This window comes from Phocoena phocoena, chromosome 18, assembly GCF_963924675.1.
Source record: "Phocoena phocoena chromosome 18, mPhoPho1.1, whole genome shotgun sequence".
In the NCBI taxonomy this organism is placed as follows: domain Eukaryota; kingdom Metazoa; phylum Chordata; class Mammalia; order Artiodactyla; family Phocoenidae; genus Phocoena; species Phocoena phocoena.
Window position 1 is genome coordinate 35,944,268 of NC_089236.1, and position 26,382 is coordinate 35,970,649.

Genomic DNA, 26,382 nt, shown 5'->3' on the forward strand with positions numbered 1-26,382 from the left:
ATCCAGTTCCATTGATCTATATTTCTGTTTTTATGCCACTGCCATGTTGTTTTGATGACTATAACTTTGTAGTATACTTTGAAATCAGGGAGCATAATACCTCCAGTCTTTTTCTTCTTTCTCAGGATTATTTTGGCTATTTGGGTCTTTTGTGATTCCCTACAAACTTTAGGATTATTTGTTCTAGTTCTGTGAAAAAACGCCATTGGTATTTTGGTAAGGATTTCGTTGAATCCATAGATTGCTTTGGGTAGTATGGACATTTTAACAATATTACTTATTCCAATTCATGAGCACATTATATCTTTCAATTTTTTTGTATTGTCTTCAATTTCATGAGTGTCTTATAGATTTCATAGTACAGATCTTTCACCTTTTAGCTTAAATTTTTCTAGGTATTTTATTCTTTTGATTCTGTTGTAATGACATTGTTTTCTTCATTTATCTTTCTGATAGAACATTATTAGTGTATGAAAACACTACATATCTCTGTACTTTAATTTTATATCTTGCTACTTCACTGAATTCATTAGCTCTAATATTTTTGGTGGAGTCTTTAGGATTTTCTAAATATAGTACCATGTCATCTGTAAACAGTGACAGTTTTACTTCCTTTCAATTTGAATGTCTTTTATTTCTTTTTTCTTGTGTGACTGTTTTGGCTAGGACTTTCAATAATATTTTGAATAGAACTGGAAAGAGTGGGCATCCTTATCTTGTTCCTGATCTTAGAGGAAATACTTTCCGCTTTTCACCATTGAGTATGATGCTTCTGTGGGATTGTCATATATAACTTTTATTATGTTGAGGTATGTTCCCTTTACACTCACTTTGTTGAGAGTATTTGTATCTTAAATGAATGTTGAATTTTGTCAAACGCTTTTTCTGCATCTATTGAGATGATTATGTAATTTTGTCATGGTATAGGTTCATCTGTGGGACTTTCTGTGCTTCCTGGACTTGGATGTCTGTTTCTTGCACCAGTTTAGGGATGTTTTCACCATTATTTCTTCTAATAGTTTTTCTGTCCCTTTTTCTCTCTCTTCTTCTGGGAAGCTTATAATGCTAATGTTAGTATGCTTGGTGTTGTCTCAGAGTTCCCTTAAACGATCCTCATCTTTTGGTTTCTTTTTTCTTTTTACTATTCTGATTGGGTCTTTTACACTAGCCTGTCTTTCAGATCACTGATCCATTCTTCTGCAACATCTAATCTGCTGTTGACTCCCTCTAGTATAGTTTTTTTTAATATTTTTATCTCTTTATTGAAGTTCTCACTGTGTTCCTTCATCTTTTCCTGAGCTCAGTGAACATTTTTATGACCATTACTTTGAACCCTTTTTCCTGGAAGATTGTTTATCTCCATTTTATTTAGCTATTTTTTCTTTCTGAGGCTTTGCCTTGTTTTTTCATTTGCAACATATTCCTTTGTCTCATTTTTCCTAACTCTTTATGTTTGTTCTTATGCACTAGGTAGATCAGCTATATTTCTTGGTCTTGAAAGAAAGGCTTTGAGTAGAGGTGTCCTATCAGACCCAGTAGCACTGTCCTGCCTGGTTGCCAGAACCAGGTGACCCAGGATTTTCTCCTGTGTGGGCTGCATGTGCCCTCATGTTGTGGTTGGGCTGTGATTGCTGTGGATATACCTAGTGTGTGGGACTGGCCTGCCATGCATCTGGCTGAAAGGCCTAGCCACAAATGTTGCATGCACTCTGTTGTGTGTGACTGGCTCCTGGTGTGAGATCACCTTCAGAGGAATATCAGTGCTGGTCAAGAGCATCTGCCAAGTCTGTCAGGGTGGAGAGCCAACTTGGATAGGCTGTACTGCCAATCAAGTGTGCCTGCCAGGACTGGTGGTGAAAGGAGCTGCTTTGGATGGTCTCTGCTGCCAGCTGAAAGTGGTTGTTGGGTCTGGTAGGTGGCCACTTTGGAGAAGCACTGCTTTTATCAGGTCCACAGGTGAGCCTGGGGTGGGTTGAATTGTGCAAGTAAGTCACGTGGGGAGAGTCAGAAATGACACTACCAGCACAGGGTCAGCTAGGTAGAGGATGATGGAAAAACAAACAAACAAAAATGACTGGCCCTTGCCAGTTCCTCTATACCCAGAGAAAGTTCTAACAGCTCCCAGTCCCTCAGAAACACACTTTAAAATTAATCAATAAATCTCCTCAGTATGACTTAGGTGCTTTTTTCTGTGTTGGGTCTCAGAGCAAGTGAGTTTTGCATGCACCTTTAAGAGCAAATTTTGGTTTCCTATATCCCTCTGCCTCTCCTGGACATAAGCTTGCTTGTTTTCAAAATCTAACATTGTGGGAACTTGTCTTCCCAGTGCAAGTCCCCAGGGTTCAGGAGATTCATGTAGGGTTTCGAGCCTTTGTTTCTCAGGGAGGACCACCACAAATGTGATATCATTCCTGCCCCTGGTTTCCAGGGTTGGGGGCGTGGGTCCCAGGCAGACTGCATCTGCACCCTTCCTGACCATCTCAATGTGGCTTCCTCTTTTTACCTTTAGTTGTGGAAAATCTTTTCTGATAGTTTTCAGGTCATTCTCAGAAATAGTTGCTGTATGTGTTGTTGTAATTTTGGTGTGTCTGTGGAAGGAGGGGAGTCCAGGATCTTCCCATTCTGCCATCTTGTCCCCCACTCCCAATAACATGTACTTTACTAACTTCCAAGCCCATTATATACAAAATTTCATTTACATTTTACAGCAAATTTAGGTTGAGAGTATATTCTTGATCATTCTGATTTTGACAGAGGTTAAGAAACTTATTTTTACCTTTTAGTAAGTAGTTAAAATTAAGGTAGACTTTAAATCTAGGGATCTGTGTAATTCCAAAATTGGTGTTCTTTCTTCTACGCTTTTTTCTCACCTTTAACCTATTAATGATGAGATGTGCTCAAAGTGACTTTTTTAAATATCAGCATAAAATTCTGACATACTTTTAATTCTTAATATGTGATTTTTATTTATAATTTTACTGAAGTTTGGAACTAGTTCTCTAGTGTACAGGATAAAGAAAAAATCTCAGGACAGGTAAATAAACCTTATTTTATTATTTTAAGAAATACAAAAGAAAGTAATTGAAAAAATTAAATATGCTCTAAAATACTCATTTTTTAAAATTTAACTTTTATGTGTATATTATTTCCTCAAAGAAAAATTATCCATATGAAAAAAGCAACTTTTAGATATGAAATATAAAAATCTTATTTTTCTGGGATTAAATATTTCTAGGCTGAAATACATGGTATACTTATTAAATAAAAAGTTCTATAATTCAACACAGGTAATTATATTTCCTACTATAAAAAAAAACCTGTTAATATCTAGACTATACCCTACTATTAGTACTTCCATCTAACTTGGCTTAAACTTTAGTTGTCAGAATTACTCTGCTCTCTATAGTTAATCAGTTATCAGGAACTGTCTGATTTACATCAGCATTTATACTACTTTAGTTGAAGCTTTGTCATCTTATGCCTGCAAACCTGGGGTATTTCATGTATTTATCAAATGGACCATTTTTCCTGACAACACATTACTAAACTACATAATGATCTCCCTACCTCCAGTCTCTCTCCAACCCTACTCATCCAGCTCATTATTTCCAAAGTAACTTATCACAGCTTTTAGCATGATCATTAAAACACAAAAATATAAATAAAATAAAAACCTTCATTATGCCCCCTTCCCCCAGGTAGAGCCCAATATTCTTTACCAGTGCAACATCTATCCTTCCCCAGCTATCATTACAAATTTAACCAGCAGTTTTTTTCCTATTTTTCTCTCCACCATAAATGTCTTGAAGGATACTTTTAATCTTTACCAAATTTCACAACTCACTTCCTCAGATATGAAGCACCACACTGGTTGCAGTACTACCCACACATATATATATTATCTGATGCTTCAGTGCCTTTTTCCTTTTATCCCTCTTTCTTTGCTTGTCTAACCCTATTGTAATATTCTCTCACCCATGGCTTCTCAGTTAGCCTTATTTATCCCTCATCTATAATATCTTAGCATTGTGTTCTTGCCACTTTTATTATACCAATCCAGTTATATTAAATACATCTGTTTTCATTTTCCCAAAATAATACAAAATTTTTGAACATATATAAAACTTAAAAGAATCATTCAGTTAACTTCCACATACTCAGCTAGATTTTACAGTTAAAATTATGCTACATTTGCTTTAACACATATTTATCCAATTATTATTCCTCTATTCATCTATCATATTTTTAATACATTTCAAGGTTGTAGACATAAGTACACTTCATACTGGACACATCATCATATTATTAACTAGATTTCAATATTATTTTAGAGCTTTTGGACAATATTAACATACAATGAAATGCACAAATCTTAAGTGTACTTTTAAATGAATTTTGACGAATACATATATTTATGTAATTCAAAGGCCTTACAAGATAGAAAACATTGCCATTACCTCAGCAAGCTCCCTCATATCCCTTCCTAGTTAGTCCCCAGCTTCCACATCTCCAAGACAACCACTTCCCTGAATTTCTTTCTCCTTAAAATAGTTTGGTCTATTCTTAAACTTCATATGAATGCAATCACACATTTCATATGCCTTTATCTAAACTTTCTGTCAACTAGCATACTTTGGTGGCTCTACCATGGTGTTATGTGTATCAATAATTTATTCTTTCCTTTGAATTCCTTAATAGTAATTTGGTTATCCAGTTTCCTGCTGATGAAGACCTGGGATATTTCCAGTTTTAGCTATTATAGGTAAAACTGCTGTGAGCAGTCATGTACAAGTAACATTTTGTGACCACTGCACTTTCATGAATAAGAGATACATTAACCAATGTTATAGACATTATAAAATGACTTGCAAAAAATATGCGTGGAAAAGAAATCATGAAAAAAATCTTCTTGCTTCTTGAAAACTATACAAATATATGAGTAAATAAATCACAAAAATATGCTGTTTTCTCTATGGCTATTCATTACTAAACCTATTTGCTTTTTCATGGTTTTTGTTCTACTAGTAATAACATTTCACATGTTGGATAACAACCTGGGCTTTTGGGAATTTTTTAATGCATATAAAATATTCTTTGATATACTGGAATTATTAGATGTATTTTTATTTAATGTCAAAGCTTTTGAAGAATTTTATGTTATTTCTGTTTCACACTCAGGTAGTCTTGATGCCTGACCTTAAAAATTTCCTTTTAAGATCATACAGCACTAATGTGGTTCAGAAATGCTCATGTAGACTTGTAGATAATGATCTATACACATAATGATATACCCATCAAGAGATGATTTAATACCAAGAGCAAAATTCATGAATAAATATCACAGGGAATAAGCACATTTAATTTACTCTGTTACACTTGAGTCATATTAACTATATATATTACTCAAGGAATATAACCATACCTGCTGAGAGAGATAGAGATAATCATTTCAATGATGAGGTGTGATGTCAACCTCAATTTCTCTGGAGTAAGCAAGAGATGGGAGAAGTGAAAATGCTGATGCCTCAGAAAGTTCCAGTATCTGTGTTGTGCTGGAAGTACCATTATGCATTTAATTACTTACTTTTAATTTTATATAAGAACAAACTATACAAAAGAAAACTAGGTATTTTATTTTGTATCAACAACAAAGAAATACCCAACAAAAAATGTTTCCATACTAAATTTAAACTTTTCAAAGTACAGCTATATATCTGTGTGTATATTTGTCTAAGTCCATATTAATGTGCATTTAGTAGAAATGTAAGGGATTTTAATGAAAACAATTTTAGTTATTTTAGGACTTTTGGCTGGTGTACAGACTTTAAAGCCTAATTCCTCACTAACAACCCCAAATACCACTTGATGAGTGATGTTTACTTATTTTAGTAAAATTATAACAGAGCTGTGTGAGCCTTGTATTCTTTAGCAACATAATTAAGTATTCCATATGTTGGTGTTCCTCATATATATAATGAGAATAATATCACATACCTCTTTGAGATACCATGACAAATATCAAGACAAGGACACATGTAAAAAACTTAACTGAATGCTGACTCAATAAATAATTGTGGAGGTAATCTTTTGAAATGTTACATATTATTCAGTGCTGGCAAATTTTTTCACATTTAAAACTCTAGTTTTCAGGGTTAAGACTTTTACAGTTCACAGAACAAATCCAGCCAAGAAAGGTCTCATTAGTAAGCTTTTGACTTTTAGACAGATTTCCTTTTGAAAGGAAGTTAATGAACAACATGTGTATACCTATAAAAAATATAGTTATGATTTTGCACATCTGATTTGCACATATATATTTTAACCCTATATATTAGCCATTGTTTTCTACATTTTATATGTATCAAAATTTCAATGTCAGTATCAATTTAATATTTATCAGATTAAAGGAATTTTAAAACAGCTATTATTCTTTACTATAATCAAATAAATATGTTTTATACCAATTATACAAATAGATTATGTTCACATATTATACTATTCTTAATCTTTACTTGATCTATTGTCATTACATTCTAGTCAGAGGTATTTTTTGTTGTACATAATTACAATTTCCTCTTAAGTGGTTTCTTTACAGGAATCTGTAAGGGTGACCATTGCCTAGGTCTACCTTTAAAGCATGGGCATGAATAATAATGGTTTCATATGTTTGGCAGTCTAATTATAATTCTATTAAATTAAACTAATTTTTATAGGTACTCACGTGTTGAACAGAAAATGTGACTTTCTGATTGTTCTGTTAATATTACTTTTTTTCCCAAAATTAGGAAAATAAAATAGATTTTGTTGATTTTTTAAATCTCTGCCCCCCAAATTGGAAAGTACTAATTATGAAATTGGGTTACAATTGTATCCATTCTATTGCCAGTTCCCCAGCATTTCTTGGGTTCCCAGGTTATTAATTCATCCTTTTTGGATTATCTAATTCTGCTACAAATATTCACTGAATACCTACTAATCTCCAGTCACTGTTCTCAGTTCTGGTAAACCAAACAGCAGAAGTCCCTGGTCTGTTGTAGTTTAAATTATATTCAGCAGATTAAGAACAAATATACAAGTTAGTTTAGTTTATGCAATGACTAGTTATCAAGAAATATAACTAAAAGTAAAAAAATGGGAAGAACAGGAGAAGGGAACAGTGCTGCTATTTTTATGAAGGTTGGCTGAGAAAGGCCACCCTGATTAGTTAAATCTTATATACAAATTGCTATATGAAAATTTAATAAATGTTTTTCTAAAAGGAAGAGTTCTTTGATTTATTATGACCAATAAACTTTTGTTGGGTATCTTTTTCTCCAAATATTTATATTTTATTGGTATTTTAAGAGTAAGGACTGGCAAACAATGGACTAAAAGCCAAAGCTAACCCACCTGTTGTTCTGTATGGCTTTGGTTTATACATTATAAGAGTTGAAAATAATCAAACAAAGAATAATACTTCATGATGAATTTAGTGAATATTAGCATTTTGTGAAATTCAAATTTCAATGCCCATAAAATTTAATTGTGACTCATTGTTTGTCTATTGCCTACAGTTGCTTTCACTCTATAATGCCCATATGGTTGCAACAAAGAGACCCATAAGGAAACCCACAAAGACTGTTTTTTACTATCTGGCCCTTCATGGAAAAAAAAAATTTCCAACCTCTGTTACTGCAGAAAATAAATCTCCATATCATATTTCTAGGAAACTTGTGGTGCCAAATGTATATTCCCTTGACCAAACTCTAATTTATTGGCAGCTGGAGTGGACACTTTCTGTACATGTTTACAATGTCCCACCATAAGCAGCCTTCTGGTCTACCTGTTTATCCTCTTAGGAGCATTCTTTGAGGTGCTGGGAGCAAGCTCAGACTGCATGACCCTTACACAGGAAACCCAGCTGTGCAAACAAAGCTCCAGGAGCCATCCTCAACCAACTGGGTATGGAAGTATGTGTATCTACTGTAATATCACTTTCAGTGTTCTCACCTTTTTCTTTATATGCTCCACTTAACTTCCTTGTTGGCAAATACTTTCTTCAATTATCTTTTTTTATTTTTAAATGACAGTGAGTTTATCATAGGAGACAAAAAAGCAACACAAGGGTCTGTGCATGAACTCAGCAACAGAAGTGCAATGACCAATCACCTGCAGACTTTGGAAAAAGTGAGGTGATTCGTTGCTGATCATGAGGTACATCTGTTGTTTAAGTAGTGATTTGTGGACTGAAGAGCCAGTAGCAAAGTTTGTATTTTATGCAGTTATTCACAGTTAATATGTTGTGGTAACTAAAATTGGGAGGGGCTGTTTTATTTAACAAAGCCATGGTGAATGAAATTTATTCACACCAGAACCATGCAAAGCTAGGACCGTCTATATTTGAGGAGATATTGTACAATCATACTTCAGAGAAAGAGGACTAGAATGTTAGGGTAGCAGACTGACAGGCACAAGTGTATGAATAAGAAGCCCTCCTTTGCTTTGGTTAAAGGGGAATCAAGATTCTGAGAGGCACTGATCTCTTCTTGATACAAGGCAGTCCCACTGTGCTGTCCTGCATCCAGCATGGCAGCAGGCAAGCAGGGGTGCCTCAAGCTTAGACTAAGGCATTTATAAGAGACTATTTAGTCCCAAAGAAAGAGTCAACAAAGAGTTAAAAGGTGAGAATCTTTCAAATTGATATATTTTAGAGGTAAAAGAGGGAAAAAAATAAGAAAACTGTATCATTACATTGTTCTGTTTATCTTATGCGTGCTAGCTGTGAACACCAATTGGAGCCTAGTTAAAGATATATATCAAGCATGCTGATGGCATGTCAAGACCACAATAGCAGTGACTCTTCCCTTAGATTGTGATTGACTGAGTGGACAGGAGAAAGAATTAAAACCATCCTTTATTCTACATGTTTGCATTGCCTCCTTGTTAACGGCTTTCTTGCAGCCACAGGTCAGTTACTGATTTTCATTAACAACCAGGTGTCAGATCAGACAGCTCTACATCTTTCATGTGAACTCAAAGCAAATTTTAATATAGCTAACAATAATAGGAACCTTGGTGAAAAAAAATGTAAAAGGAGAGAAAGCATTAATTCTTAACTATGAAGTAAAAATTTCCTTGAAATTATTTTATTGAATCATTTTATTATTGAGCATATATTATGGTGTTTGACTATTTAATGGGTACCTTGTATTTTCATAAATGTAAAATTTTTAAATTATCTAACTGTAAGGATGAACTGATATTTCTCTCTTTCTATTCAAAGGACTTGGCCAGATCATTTTATCCTGAATTTGTCTCATCACACTTTCCATCATTGCCTGTATTGTTGAAAGGCAAAAATGGAAATTGAAATAGATAGGTGGAATTAACCATCTTGACCTGATTTTTACTCCTTGGCTTGAACTGAACAAACTGCACTATCAAGAACTTTTAAAAAACAGCTTTTCATACTGCAGTTCTACAACTGGATAATTTCTAAAGCATTTAGCTCAGTAGTGATCATCATATGGCTTTAATAAAATGATTCACTTACGATACTGTGCCAGAGAAATCTAAGCATTTGCAGTTAGGTGGGGGAAATAACTTTAAAATACTGTATGACTTTTTCTGAAGAAGAGCAATATAATAAAAGAAAACTTATTCTTTCATATTTGCCCTTTTGAGGACTACTATTTAATGTCTGCCTCAGTAACTCCATTCAGTCACTTCAGTTCCACTTCAGTACGTTTTCATTGAACTTGAAATATATCATTGGAGATTACCATTTCAAGGTCATCAGTTTGCACCAAGCTGTAGAAGCAACTCAAAATTACGAATAACATCATGTCAGCCTAAACCCAGTTTGTTTTACAGACACAAAGAGTTTTCTTCTGGAATAGGTGTTGACTTATCAGGCTGCTAAGAGATATTTTGGGGAAGAACAATACTTCTTCCCCAAGGGTCTCAGGGGAAGAACAAAGTAAAGTCAAGGCAACTGCTTCCTTGACAGTCTTTAGAATCAGGAAAGATGCTCATGTGTTAAATTAAATTCTGGTTGTTTACATTGTTCTCAATGAGTCTGCAGATAAAGGACTTTCAGCTCCTAGAAGCTATGTTTTGTAATAAAGAGTGAAGGAAGGTTCTTTCAGTTAAAAATTGAATCGCTTGTCAGTGAAGTTTTCTTTCATGGGCTCATCTTCACTAGAAACACACAAAGCTTAGTGACTATCTTGGCTGTAACCATTTCCAGTGTCTCTTTTGAGGATGGATCAGGGTTAAAATTATAAGTTAAATTTTTCAAAATTTAGTCTAGTAAAAACTTTATGGGCTTCCCTGGTGGCACAGTGGTTGAGAGTCCGCCTGCCGATGCAAGGGACACGGGTTCGTGCCCTGGTCCGGGAAGATCCCACATGCCGCAGAGCGGCTGGGCCCGTGAGCCACGGCTGCTGAGCCTGCGCGTCCGGAGCCTGTGCTCCTTAACGGGAGAGGCCACAACAGTGAGAGGCTCCGCGTACCGGTTAAAAAAAAACCAAAAAACAAAAACAAAACTTTATTTTGCCTTTTAGTGGTCAGAGGATTTGCACCACTTAACTGTACATTGTGTACATCTTCCAGTGAATGCGGATTGAGTAATAAATTAGTGTATTATGATAAAATGCCATCATAATTATAAATTCTTTTTAGTGAGTACATTCTTTCTGATCAATCCCCCAGTGAATGTTCAATACATAAGTACATCCTTTTTCTAAATCAAGTCTCCTTTTACAGACCCACAGGGAAAAAAGCCTGTGTGTGTTTATGCATGTTTCATAAGTACTAGATCTTAATCGTCCAATGCGTGGTTCTTCTCTGTCAAAGAAAGAGAGAGTTCGCAGGGCTACCTCAGCTTACTTCCATGATAGAAACTCACAGAGAAGGAGAAGTAAAAGATTTAGACATGGGCTTCCCTGGTGGTGCAGTGGTTGAGAGTCCGCCTCCCGATGCAGGGGACACAGGTTCGTGCCCCGGTCCGGGAAGATCCCACGTGCCGCAGAGCGGCTGGGCACGTGAGCCATGGCGGCTGAGCCTGCGTGTCCGGAGCCTGTGCTCCGCAGCGGGAGAGGCCACAACAGTGAGAGGCCCAAGTAGCGCAAAAACAAACAAACAAACAAAATATTTAGACATAAGTAGAAGTCACTGCATTTTCACCTGATGTGGTACTAATATAAACCCTCAATTTGAATAAACATTAGTAGGTCATAGAGAGCCTTCAATTAATATATCTTTGTAAGGGTGGGTGCTCATTTATGAAAAAGACAAAAATGTACTTTCCAAGAGTTTATAGTTTAGGTGGAGATCAATGAGCTCTCATGTTTTTTTACTATACTGATGAAAAGGCATTTGAGTGACTTTTGTTTGTGTCATACAGTCAGCAATACTACAACTAGAACTCAGTTGTCATAATAGTCATTTTTCCTTTCATTCACAAGTGCTGACATTTTCTTTCATTCAAAAAGGGTAGAAAAATTCTAATAAATATTATATGGAAAGTGTTTTGAGAAGTTTTTAAACTTTTCAAAAAGTTTTTAAGAAGTATCTTAAAAAATATTTTAATAATAATATAAATAACAAGGGCTTGGTTTAACATTTATGTAAATGTTAGTTATAAAGATAAATATTTAATTGGAAAATTTCAAGTAGTATGAGTTTATGTTCAGTGAACATTTATTAAGAAAATGAAAAAATAAAGTATACTTGTAATAATGTTTTAATATGTGTTCTTTTGCTATAAAGTTATTTTAATACATGAGCTTTTTACTGTAAAAAAGGTGGCTTAGTAATAATGATAGAAATAATAACTACAAGCTTTGAGTTACTTTTTTAAAGTCTCTTTCCTATGACATCTTTAGCAACACCAAAAACTGCTTTTAAAAATAATGAATTAGTATTTTAATAACAGAACTAAGATGTATTTATGGCAAACTCTTTAAAATAGGAAGTTACAAATCAAAAATTCAACTCCCTCCATTTCCTAAATGCTCCATGTATTTTATTACACACACACACACACACACACACACTTCACACCTCCCATAATAGTTGCATTGATTTAATATCAACCAGTTGGTTTTGATGTGAATATCAAAATTATACATTTTCTAAATTTTTTGCAAATTTAATGATTATTAAGATTATTAATAAATCATTAAGATTATTTAATAAAATTATTATTTAATTTTAGGAAAGCTTAAGTAAATCTTTCAACATTTACATGGTATTGATATTGATTTTCTATTAATTACCTGCTAATTTCATTAGTGTATTCCTATTTTAATGTTTCTAATTTACTTCTTGATTTATACAAGCTTTTTACATATCAAGAAAATTCACTCCTTGTTATATTTATAAAACACTTTTGTTGTTAATGCTCTCAGTCTTTGGGTTTTTTAAATTGGTTTATTTTTGATGTAACTATATTTTATATTGAGGTGATTAGTGATCATATATATATATATTTACTTTAAAATTTCTGGGTCTCATGCTTTCCCTCATGGACTTTTGATCTTAGGCCCACCTAGAAGTTAAAGTTCATCAACTACATTTTCATCTTCTAGGATGTTTACAGTTGTAGTAGAGTGTGACCGAAGGCAGGTTACTTAAAATCCCTGTCCCTGTTAATGCATGTGGAGCCCTGAGAAAAGAACCACACATATGCTAGTTCTGTGGCACTGTGTGCTGTGCTCTAGCCCTTTCTCACCTAAACCTCATTCTGATGTAACAAGTAAGGCAGGACTCTAAGTTATTTATTTTTCTCCAGAGGACAACTGGTTATCTTAACACTATTTATTTGAATAATAAAATGTTTTTTCACTGATTTGAACAGCCATTTTTACTATATTATACTCACATGTATTAGAGTTATTTCTGGCTTTCGTTTCATATTTATTAATATAGCCATTTTCATTCATAATAAAGCCACCTTTTTAAAATCTCTAGTTACACAATACTTTTTAATATCTGGTAGGCCATTTTTTCCTCAAGATTCCTTTGTATTGGAGATTGTCTGGCTTTTAAAAATGTATATCCTAATATTTGACTTTCAAATTTCCAGAGAAACACAAGTATAATTTTATAAATACCTTGTACAAATATTATTATATAAATTGTGATTATAAGATAATAATTATCATTTGCACAATAACAAACCATCTCATTCAAAATTAGTATGATTCTTTGTATTCATTCAAACTGACATTATTCAACAGAGTTTTACTTTTTTTCTTTATCTAGATTTGTAACCTATTTTGCTGATTTTATTTTTAGATAATTTACTTTTAGTGGTGCTATTTAAATAGGTTCTTCTGTTCTGTACACAATCTGGTTATTTTCATTTTTAAAAATTGCATGGATTTTTGTATTTTACTTATTTGCCAACTTCCAGAAATTTTATTTTTTTTCTAAGATTTTAAAGATAATAATTTTTAATTATTAAGGTGGACTGTTACATGAAATACAAATAATTAAAATGATATTCCATACTTTCCCTTGGTTATGAGCCAAGAAGGTGGCATCCTTTTGTATTTCTTGATTTTAGTGAAATTAGTATAAACTAAACAAAATGCTTGGTTTTTGAGATGTATATACGTACTTCAAAATCTAGCATTAAGCTTAATGATATATATACATTTATATCTCTATACAAATCTTCAACTTATGATGGGATTACATGTTGATAACCCCATTGTAAGTTTAAAGTATAGTAAGTTGAAAATTCATTTAATACACCTAACTTACAGAACATCAGAGCTTAGCCAAGCCCACCGTAAACATTCTCAGAACACTTATATGAGCCTACAGTTGGGCAGAATCATCTAACACAAAGCCTATTTTATAGTATAGTGTTGGAAATCTTATGTAGTTTTTTGAATACTGTCTGAAAGTGAAAAACAGAATGGCTGTAAGGGTTATCAGTTGTTTACTCTCGTGATCACATGGCTGACTGGGAGCTGCGGCTCACTGTCCTGCCCACCTTCACAAGAGAGTATTGTACTGCATATTGCTGGCCCGGGAAAAGACTAAAATTCGAAATTCGACTTACAATTTCGATCAAATACATATCACTTCCACACTATCGTAAGTCAGAGAATTCATAAGTCAAACCATTGAAAGTCGGGGACTGTCTGTACATAGCTATTTATTAGTTTATTATCATTTTACAAAATATTTATACTGGGGGGATGTAGAATTTCGTTGGTTGTTTATCTGGTGCACACGAAAGTATTTTGATGATTATGAAATGTTACAATGCCATCCTAATAAAATATAGCCAATTATCTAAAAAGTAAAGACTTTTATTTGTGCTTGAAAAATATTTTCTCTGCAATAATACTTTTTTATATAAGTGTAAGAATGTTATCTCGAAGTTATATTTTTCATAAGTATGTAGATACATGAAAGACAATGAAAATTTTATTCTATGAAAAATTCAAGAAATAAGTAATTTTTATAATAATACCTTCTTTAAAGCTTGATGTCTTATTTTAAGTATCATGAAATATATCTTTTGCTTTAAAAAATTTTCAGAATCCTTCTCAATATTCACTGTTTTTTTAAAAAGAATACATCTGACTAATTTAACCTTTTCCAAATGATTTGATGGCACCGGGATCACCATTATTATTGGGCCAAAATGTTCTTTAGTCATTATATAATGTGTTTTTTTAATAGCTATAAATAATTGTTCTATTTGAGTTAAAACAATATTTCTTTTTTCTGGTTACTCCTTCACTATCAGCTATTGCTACTTTCAACTCCCCCAGATCATTTTGACTTGTAGGTTTGTAAAAAGTCTTGAAAATCAAGTAACTAAGCTTATTAACATTGTATTAAAATTATAGTAAAAAGGCTCTGTGAGAATACCTGAGGTTCTTTCTGTTGAGTTGAAGAAGAGTTTTACCTTCTTTATTGGATATTTTTGTGACATCTGTTTTGTCTGTTCAGAAAACTCCTATCATTTTATTCTGTGTTGTGTTCAAGATAAGTAAGATTGTTAATTATTTGAATTATAGATATGGAATAAGTCCTACTGTCTGTAATGCCAAAATAGAATGTGCAAGTATTAATTCCTATTTTTCTTCTCCAAATAATCACATTTGGCTCTATGAATGAACAACTCCAAAGAGACCCAGAACCACACTTTAATAACATCTTGACCACTTATTCTCCGTTTTATATTTTGAGAAAGGAGCCTGCTATTTGTTTTGTCATGAGGAAATCATTTTTGTTGTCATATTGTATCTAATACCTTCTAGTTATGTTATTGAACTTGGAAAACAGATACTTTATAAATTTTTAAAATGCAAATTAAAGTAAACTCTATTGCTGCTGTAACACATTGCCATAAAGACCTTTTTAAAACAAGTGCCATCTTTTAGCTCACAGTAGGTCAGAAGTCCAGGAAAGCACATCTGGATTCACTGCTCAAGATCTCAAAAGGATGAAAACAAGGGGTTGGCGAGGCTGTGTTCTCATCTGCAGCTGGAGGCCATTTTCCAAGGTCATTCAGATTACTGACAGAGAGTTTATGAAAGCAGTCTGGATGCTATTGTGCCTGCAGTCACACATTTTAGAGTTGTGCCTCTGCTTTGCAGGCATTTGAGATAACTAGAGATGGTTTCATGAACCCGAGAGTAACTATGTCTTAAAATAAACTTTCCTTTTTTATTTCTTTCAACTGTATTACTTACCAGCACAGTAACCCACTCTTGTTCATATTCTGTTTTTCATTTATGTAATGACAAATATTGCCTTTACTTTAAGGAGCAGCTCAGAGTAACATTGCTCAGAGAGAATGGCTTTGTCCTTCTTCCTCTAACTCAGGAAACCACCAAGGGGATACATACACTCTTATAAGCAAAAGAAAACAGCAGAACTCACAAACAAACTGATACATTTTTAAAAGTATAATACAGTTGGGAAGTTTATACAGACAACTAATGAAGTATGCTGGTGAGAAAATACCTTAAAGAATATTATCACTAATAACTTGCATTAGAAAAAGAGCAAGCATATTTTTAAGTTTGTGATCATTAAAAACAAGACAAAACATTTATATTACAGTCTGAATAAGAAAATAATCAACTTATTGATTACTATAAGTAAGCTCTACAAATCAAGAAATCTTTGTTTTGTATTATGAAACTCTTTTTTTGACTAAGCAAAATTGAAGAGTGGAGTGAAAATAGATCTTCTCTAGAGCCTCCTGAAAGAAAAAAAAGCCCTGCCAACACCCTGATTTTAGCACAAAACGTAATTTGAACTTCTGACCTCCAGAACTGTAAGATAATAAATACATGTTTGTTAAACTGCTAAATTTGAGATAATTTTTCTCAGCAGCCGTAGTAAATTAACACAGCTTCTAAATTTAAAAAAAAAAAAAGGAAAACAGGAATGCACTCCTATTTCTGATGTAGCAACTTTAGGATAAAATGTATAGTTCACCTCTGAAAACTGCAGCTAGAGGAAAAACACTGTAAAAGTAAAAAATCCTGCCATGTGTTGAGGTTGAAGACACATCTAGCTTGTTTCAATGAAACTTTGAAACTCAAATCAAGTCCTCACTTTCCCCTTTGAATACCAACACCTTTTATTGCTCAGAGGCCCTTAACCTCACACATTCTCAATGATTTTCTGAGAAGGATGAATGTACCTTAAACACCATGCAAAGAATTTGACCAAGGTTTTGGAGAAGAAAGTAGTGGAAGATATTTATTTCCAGACCTGCAAATACGTGTCTCTTGGGATTGTGTTAATTAGGATTAGGTTACACTATTTCTTCTGCCATGATTTGTCAAGAGTTAGTCATAAGAGAGAGGTATTTGCATACAACTCTTAACTTTTAGTTAGGCATTCATGGAATCCCAATGCTATCAAGCTTTGAGAATTCACATGACTTTGAAATTATTTAACACTTTAGTTCCCCTTGGAATTTCAATTTGTACATATTTGAATAAAACATTTAACATATCAATAAAACATAATAAATACATTTAAGCATAAAAGAAGCACTTTTGTTTAAATAATTTATCTTATGTTACTAAACAGTATCAAATGACTTTTATGAAAATTCCAGTTTATTTTTACTCTAAAAATAATAATAGTCTTATAATACTTAATGTTAGGTTGTATGAAAATTAGCTCATATATTTAATAACTTCAAAAACACAGATTTAATTCATCCTAACTCAGCATTTATATTATTACAGCTTTGTCACTTTTGAATAAAAATTGAGCATAAATTATACCATTTTACTTCAATTAGCAAAACTTTTCCTGCCAAGTTGTTTATATTTATTTAGTTCATTGCTGGTTATGTTCTACAGAGTAAATGAGTCCCCTGAGGAATGTCTTCCCTAGTTTGCAAACTTGTAATACATTACAAGTAAAATGATCTTTAGTGCATAAGTGAAAGTACCCAAGAATGTTGACTTGTAAATGTCGGGATATTTAATCACTGAAAATGAAACATAACTGAATGTGAGTGTAAGCATTAAGATCAAACACTGAAGCAAGATCAGTGTTTGCTGGTTTATATTTTATCATATAAACAGTTGTGACCTAGTTCAAGGTAAATGTTTTTAATGTGAAATGTTTAACTGAATCCCTTAAAACACACCTCATCAGCAATTTAGCTTATTCTTTCGATTTCTATTTTATTAGTCAGATTTACTACATTTCTCAAATTTATACATAAAAATCTTTTAGGAAAGATAAGCTATTTTGTTTAGAGATTCTAAGAGTTGATAAGGATAGAAGATCATTTTGTCTCTAAATTCTATTGCTATTCCCCGAATGCATTTTTTTAAAAACAATGTTTAAAAAAAGCACAGCTGACATTTGTTTATATATCTTAAAATTGACTTTTAAACCCTTCTGCTATTTAAGGCATAAGACAAATTTAAAGAGAAATTTGGTAAAGAATTTATGAACTTCTCTTCACTTTAAGAAATTATACAGATAACATACATAGCTTAGCTATTTAAAAGAGCTTTAATAAATGTCTTTTCAAGCTAGGATTATGTTGCATTTTTTATAGCAAACGGTGATAAAGGGAAGTTATAAAATCTACTCACAGAACTATGTCATGCCCAACAATGATTCTATTGTATCAATAGTTTAGCATGAGACCGTTAAGTAATTCAAACAAGCTGAACATATGTGTCTACTTTAATCATTAGTGTCTGCCAAGAAGAGAAAATAAAGTACTTATATTACTTCTTTTATCTGTCATTTTTTTTCTTCAAGAAAAATGAACATGACAAGAATGTTTTTGCATCATAATTTGTACAGTGTCTTGGGAAGATTCTTTGTTGGATTAGTAGTAAATGGTGACAATGTGATTTTATGTTTTATCAGGAGCTACAACCATAGAGAAATATGACCTCAGAACAAATTTGTGGATCCAGGCAGGGATGATGAATGGCAGGAGACTGCAGTTTGGTGTGGCTGTTATTGATGACAAACTCTTTGTAATTGGAGGTCGAGATGGTTTAAAGACATTGAACAGTGTTGAATGTTACAACCCCAAAACCAAGACTTGGACTGTCTTACCACCAATGTCAACACATAGGCATGGTCTAGGTAAGATTCTTACTTTATTGATATTATTTTTAGAAAATATTTTATTGATAGTAAAAGTGTATGCTAAAATATATTATTACTGTCATCAATTATCATTAACTTTAGGCAAATTGTGGGCTTATTTGGAGCATATATATGTTTTTAATTCTTGATATTTTCCTGTGTTGACCAATATGCAATAAACTGTTGAGAGTGATGTTAAATATACCAAGATGAGTAGATATCAAGTTATTCTCAAAGTTTTCACAGTCTGATATTCATACAACATGTATGAAGAAAAAAATACAGAACTATCATGGAGAGACCAGAGTAATGCAGCCTAGAGGAAGAAACAGTTAATGTGAATTGAGGAAAACTTAATTAAGATGGCTCGCTCCCACATTACTGGACAGACAAATCTAGCTATATCTTTGCACTTAATTGATTCCACCTTGAAAGGTCCATGGAGAGTGGGCAACACAGGTTTAGAAAAAGAGTGACACATCAATAGGCACCAGGGGTCAATATGATAGGATTCAATCGATCTCTATTATGGAGTAACTTGGATATGGGGAGAACTATATTTGGATTCAGAAGTTCTGGGTGTGAGTTTTGAATCTACCATTTGATATTGTCATGATTGGGCCCAGCAGTTAAACTATGAGCCTCTGTTTCCTGATTTGCCACCATTTCCCAATGATGATAATGAATACAAAATCACTTGTAACTTGTAAAGTCCTATACAAATATTTGAAAAAAATAGTAATTTAATAAAGATAGTTCCTGAATTTGTACTTCTTGTTATATGGATTGTAAGAAGTGCTAATTAGTTTCTTTGAAGACCTGAAACAGGCCAGATAGTTGACTAAGTACCTTTCATATATGTAGAAATACACATTAGAAAGATATTGAAGTTTAATTACAAATGTACTGATTTAGACATTCATAGGTAAGCAAAATCATAGAGCATTTCCAAAACAAATATTGACACTTCAACTTTGAGCTCTTCAGCACTGCATTTCTTATTCTTGTCTGCTATCATCTAAGAAAACTTTTAAAATGAAAATAAAATAGCTCTGAACTAAAGCAACTTACCTTTTTGTTCTTCTGGTTTACCTCCTCTTTCTTCAGTTTGCTCATTAGCAAAATTAAGGAATAGTAATAAATATTTGGGAACTTTTTCAAGCTCTAAAATTTGTGTTTTAAATAAAAATTGTATAAATAATTTAAATCATATAGCCCCCAATTATAATATGGAAAATATGAACAGCAAATCATTTTTCCCAGGTAATATTATATAAAAGTTTTCTTATATATTTTTTTCAAAGTTTGGCTTTTGTGTCCATGTAAAAGATCTATGTATTGCTTTTATTAGCAAGCTATCTAACTACCTATGTTCCTGTTTGGGGGAAATATAGAGAATAAACACACTGGATTGGAATTTTTGGAATTTAATGTTTTTCTTCATTTTTTAGACAATTCAGTTCCTTTCTATTAAGGAATTCTAAAGTTCAATTACGTAGGATATTTGTATATCAAGAGAACATACTTGAAAACATTTCACCAAAAATACACCTTAAGTGGTATAATTTTAGATGTTTAAAGTATATAAGGTTATGGTTTGCCTCAAATCCTATCACATAGGCTGCTGACCCTTTAGGAACCAGTGCTGAGCAAGATGGTAATCTTAGATACTGTCTTTTAGTCTGTCTGATTTGGTAAAGAATCCATTGTGGAAGTAAGGATGTATAGAAAATTATATGACCCAAGTATCAAACACATCTGATATATAATACAGCATTTCTCACAAATTTTAGTGACCCAATACCAACTCTAGTAGTCCACTATTTTCATGCTTAAGCCTCTCTTGTTTATCTTCTGCTTCAGTTCCATTATCAAATAGCTCACCTCTTCTCCATATCTCATGCCATTGACTTCCTCTGTGATTTACTTCCTAATGGTTATTGCTTCCTGTCAGTATTTTTTAAATTCTCTACTACAGTACTCCCCAAGATCATACCTGATTGAGTTAATAGGTAAAATTATGGCATAGGGCATCATTTCTTGGGACAATTCTCATCTCAAAGTGCCTCATAGATTGCTAGCAATGTCCAGTACATAGAAAACTGCCTTTGACTTGGATGCCAATCCAAGGTCAAATTAGTTGAAGCCAGACTGACAGCAAAGTCTTGTTATCAACAAATTATGGCAAGATCTGCATGGACACAGCTGATTCACTGCCTGGCAGTATGCAAGATACAATAGCTCTTTCGAAGAGAACAATATGGCATACGAAAAAGAACACAAATCAAAATTTCCTCCAAGTTATTCCCTCAAGGCAGTGCCATGAATTTTTGTCTCACTCAGGAAGTAACAACTGACTCTGCTTCTCTAATCACTATACGATGACTCTTCCTTCAGTGTAATAACCAATATTGGGTTTGAGTGTAAACCAACAGCCATCAGTACTAGTCTTTTATTTATTCAGAAACTAGAATGTTCCTTTTTATTTGCCATAGTTAAAAAATACCTACCTTGTGGTATGCAGTGAGATTGCAATATTGTCTATGTATCCCATATTATACATTCGAGTGACAAGAGCTAGACTCAAAAGTAAAATTTTAAAATATAAAATAAAAACTCAAAATAATTTATTTGACCTATATAGCTTTCCCCCAACTTGATTTCTTTGAAAAAAAAAAAATCCTGGGCTTCCCTGGTGGCACAGTGGTTGAGAGTCCGCCTGCCGTTTCAGGGGACACGGGTTCGTGCCCTGGTCCGGGAAGATCCCACATGCCGCGGAGCGGCTGGGCCCGTGAGCCATGGCCGCTGAGCCTGTGCGTCCAGAGCCTGTGCTCCACAATGGGAGAGGCCACAACAGTGAGAGGCCGTCATATCGCAAAAAAATAATAATAATAAAAAAAAATCTTTACGTGATTATGTGAGAAAGCCACGTGAGTTCTTCTGTTGCTAAGGTTGAATATGTGGCCAAAAATTTTTCATAGCAACCAGTAAATGAAGAACACTTCTTGTGCTGGATAAAATAACATATAAAATTGTATTCATGTTAAGTCTGTGATATCAGGGAGTAATGCATTTATCTAGAGAATGAATAATTAAGACTACATTTGTCTCAATATGCTGAGTTTTTATTTTAGCATTATGTCTTTGGAACACATACTTCTATATATCATGTCTTCTTTCCCACCACACTTTATAGTGTATAAAATTGAAAAAGGCTTTACTACAATCCACTGTTTGCAATTGTCATTTTAAGACAAATTGATAAAACAGTTATATAGCTAGTATATATTATGGGTTTTCTATATGCCATGCTCCATGTTGTATGATAAATATATGGTAGGGGTTGTTTTACTTTTGTTTGTTTAATTTTTAATTGAGATAAAATTAAGTGTTAAAGTATAGAATTGAGTACTTTTGAGTCTATTTACAGAATTGTGCAGCCATCACCACTATCAAACTCCAAAACATTTTTATCATCCTGAAAAACAACCTTGTAACCAATAGTAGTCGTTTGTCATTGCCCCATCTCCTTACACCCCTTAGCAAAAATTAATTTATTTTCTGTCTCTATGGAATTGTCAATTTGGACATTTCATATAAACAGAATCATATTTTGTGGCTTTTTGTGTATGGTTTCTCTCACATAACGTAAGGTTTTTCAAGGTTCATCAGTTTCATATCTTGTATCAGTACTTCATTATTTTTCTGATTGAATAATATTCCACTGTAAGGATTTGCCACATTTTTTTTAAACATTTTTATTGGAGTATAATTGCTTTAAAATGGTGTGTTAATTTCTGCTTTATAACAAAGTAATTCAACTATATATATACATATATCTCCATATCTCCTCCCTCTTGCACCAGCCTCTCACCTTCCCTATCTCACCCCTTTAGGTAGTCACAAAGCACCGAGCTGATCTACCTGTGCTATGCAGCTGCTTCCCACTAGCTATCTATTTTACATTTGGTAGTATATATAAGTCCATGCCACTCTTTCACTTTGTCCCAGTTTACACTTCCTCCTCTCTGTGTACTCAAGCCCATTATATATATCTGCATATTTATTCCTGTCCTGCCCCTAGGTTCTTCAGAACCTTTTTTTTTTTTTAAGATACCATATATTTGTGTTAGCATGCAATATTTGTTTTTCTCTTTCTGATTTACTTCACTCTGTATGACAGACTCTAGGTCCATCCACCTCACTACAAATAACTCAATATCGTTTCTTTTTATGGCTGAGTAATATTCCATTGTTTATATGTGCCACATCTTCTTTATTCATTTGTCTGTCAACGGACACTTAGGTTACTTCCATGTCCTGGCTATTGTAAATAGAGCTGCAATGAACATTGTGGTACATGGCTCTTTTTGAATTATGGTTTTCTCAGGGTATATGCCAAGTAGTGGGGTTGTTGGGTTATATGGTAGTTCTATTTTTAGGTTTTTAAGGAATCTCTATACTGTTCTCCAGAGTGGTGGTATCAATTTACATTCCCACCAACAGTGCAAGAGGGTTCCCTTTTCTCCACACCCTCTCCGGCATTTATTGTTTGTAGATGTTTTGGTGGTGGCCATTCTGACTGGTGTGAGGTGATACCTCATTGTAGTTTTGATTTTCATTTCTCTAATGATTAATGATGTTGAACATCCTGTCATGTGTTTGTTGGCAATCTGTATATCTTCTTTGAAGAAATGTCTATTTAAGTCTTCTGCTCATTTTTGGATTGGGTTGTTTGTTTTTTGGATATTGAGCTGCATGTGTTACTTGTATATTTTGGAGATTAATCCTTTGTCAGTTACTTCATTTGCAAATATTTTCTCCCATTCTGAGGGTTGTCTTTTCATCTTGTTTATGGTTTCCTTTGCTGTGCAAAAGCTTTTAACTTTCACTACATCCCATTTGTTTATTTTTGTTTTTATTTCCATTTCTCTAGGAGGTGGGTCATAAAGGATCTTGCTGTGATTTATGTCATAGAGTGTTCTGCTTCTTTTTTCCTCTAAGAGTTTTACAGTGGTCTTACATTTAGGTCTTTTATCCATTTTGAGTTTATTTTTATGTATGATGTTAGAGAGTGTTCTAATTTCATTCTTTTACATGTAGCTGTCCAGTTTTCCCAGCATCACTTATTGAAGAGGTTGTCTTTTCTCCATTGTATATTCTTGCCTCCTTTATCAAAAATAAGGTGACCATATGTGCATGAGTTTGACTCTGGGCTTTCTATCCTGTTCCATTGATCTATATTTCTGTAATGGGCCAGTACCATGCTGTCTTGATTACTGTAGTTTGTAGTATAGTCTGAAGTCAGGGAGCCTGACTTCTCCAGCATCACTTTCCTTTCTCAAGATTGCTTTGGCTATTCGGGGTCTTTTGAGATTCCATACAAATTTTGAAAGTTTTTGTTCTAGTTCTGTGAAAAATGCCATTTGTAGTTTGACAGGGCTTGCATTGAATCTGTAGATACTTTTGAGTAGTATAGTCATTTTCACAATGTTGATTTTTTCAATCCAAGAACATGGTATATCTGCCCAGCTCTTTGTATCATCTTTAATTTTTTCATCAGTGTCTTATAGTTTTCTGCATACAAGTCTTTTGTCGCCTTAGATAGATTTTTTCCTAGGTATTTTATTCTTTTTGTTGCAATGGTAAATGGGAGTGTTTTCTTAATTCCTCTTTCAGATTTTTCATTATTAGTGTATAGGAATGCAAGAGATTTCTGTGCATTAATTCTGCATCCTGCTACTTTACCAAATTTATTGATTAGCTCAAGTAGTTTTCTGGTACCATCTTCAGGATTCTCTATGTGTAGTATCATGGCATCTGCAAACAGTGACAGCTTTACTTCTTCTTTTCTGATTTGGATTCCTTTTATTTCTTTTTCTCCTCTGATTGCTGTGGCTATAACTTCCAAACTATGTTGAATAATAGTGGTGAGAGTGGGCAACCTGGTCTTGTTACTGATATCAGTAAAAATGGTTTCAGTTTTTCACCTTTGAGAATGAGTTTGGCTGTGGGTTTCTTATATATGGCCTTTATTATGTTGAGGACAGTTCCCTCTATGCCTACTTTCTGGAGGGTTTTTATCATAAATCGATGTTTAATTCTGTCAAAAACTTTTTCTGCACCTATTGAGATGATCATATGGTTTTTATCTTTCAATTTGTTAATATGGTGTATCACATTGATTGATTTGAGTATATTGAAGGATCCTTGCATTCCTGGGATAAACCCCAGTTGATCATGGGGTATGATCCTTTTAATGTGCTGTTGGATTCTGTTTGCTAGTATTTTGTTGAGGATTTTTGCGTGTATGTTCATCAGTGATATTGGCCTATAGTTTTCTTTCTTTGGGACATCTTTGTCTGGTTTTGGTATCAGGGTGATGGTGGCCTCGTAGAATGAGTTTGGGAGTGTTTCTCCTTATGCTCAATTTTGGAAGAGTTTGAGAAAGGTAGGTATTAGCTCTTTGCTAAATGTTTGACAGAATTCGCCTGGGAAGCCATCTTGTCCTGGGCATTTGATTGTTGGAAGATTTTTAAACACAGTCTCAATTTCAGTGTTTGTGAACGGTCTGTTTATATTTTCTATTTCTTCCTGGTTCAGTCTCGGAAGGTTGTGCTCTTCTAAGAATGTGTCCATTTCTTCCAGTTTGTCCATTTTATCAGCATATAGTTGCTTGTAGTAATCGCTCATGATCCTTTGTATTTCTGCAGTGTCAGTTGTTACTTCTCCTTTTTCAGTTCTAAATCTGTTGATTTGAGTCTTCTTTTTTTCTTGATGAGTCTGACTAATGGTTTATCAATTTTGTTTATCTTCTTAAAGAACCATCTTTTAGTTTTATTGATCTTTGCTATTGTTTCCTTTACTTTTTTTTCTCATTTATTTCTGATCTGATCTTTATGATTTCTTTCCTTCTGCCAAGTTTGGGATATTTTTGTTCTTTTTTCTCTAATTCTTTTAGGTGTAAGGTTGGGTTATTTATTTGAGATGTTTCTTCTTTCTTGAGGTAGGATTGTATTGCTATAAACTTCCCTCTTAGAACTGCTCTTGCTGAATCCCATAGGCTTTGGGTCGTCATGTTTTCATTGCCAGTTTTTTCTAGGTAGTTTTTGATTTCCTCTTTGATTTCTTCAGTGATCTCTTGATTATTAAGTAGTATATTGTTTTGCCTCCATGTGTTTGTATTTCTTACAAATATTTTCCCATAATTGATATCTAGTCTCATAGCATTTTGGTCAGAAAAAATACTTGATAAAATTTCAGTTTTCTTAAGTTTACCAAGGCTTGATTTGTGACCCAAGATATGATCTGTCCTGGAGGATGTTCCATGAGCCCTTGAGAAGAAAGTGTATTCTGTTGTTTTTGGATGGAATGTCCTATAAATATCAATTAAGTACATCTTGTTTAATGTATCATTTAAAGCTTGTGTTTCCTTATTTATTTTTATTTTGGATGATCTGCCCATTGATGAAACTGGAGTGTTAACATCCCCTACTCTGAATGTGTTACTGTTGATTTCCCCTTTTATGGCTGTTAGCATTTGCCTTATGTATTGAGGTGCTCCTATGTTGGGTATATAAATATTTACAATTGTTATATGTTCTTCTTGGATTGATCCCTTTATCTTTATGTAGTGTCCTTCTTTGTCTCTTGTAGTAGTCTTTATTTTAAAGTCTATTTTTTTCTGATATGAGAATTGCTACTCCAGCTTTCTTTTGATTTCCATTTGCATGGAATATATTTTCCATCCCCTCACTTTCAGTCTTTATGTGTTCCTATGTC

The 26,382-nt window shown here is 33.5% G+C and overlaps 1 protein-coding gene across 2 annotated transcripts in view; it reads left to right on the forward strand.

The window, feature by feature from the left end:
* KLHL1 (kelch like family member 1) overlaps positions 1–26,382 on the forward strand; it is a 372,807-nt gene that overhangs the window by 283,748 nt on the left and 62,677 nt on the right. For both annotated transcript variants that reach the window (XM_065895878.1, XM_065895879.1), the window contains one exon: positions 18,373–18,597. In XM_065895878.1, the coding sequence (XP_065751950.1) occupies positions 18,373–18,597 (225 nt within the window). The remainder of the gene's footprint in view (positions 1–18,372; positions 18,598–26,382) is intronic.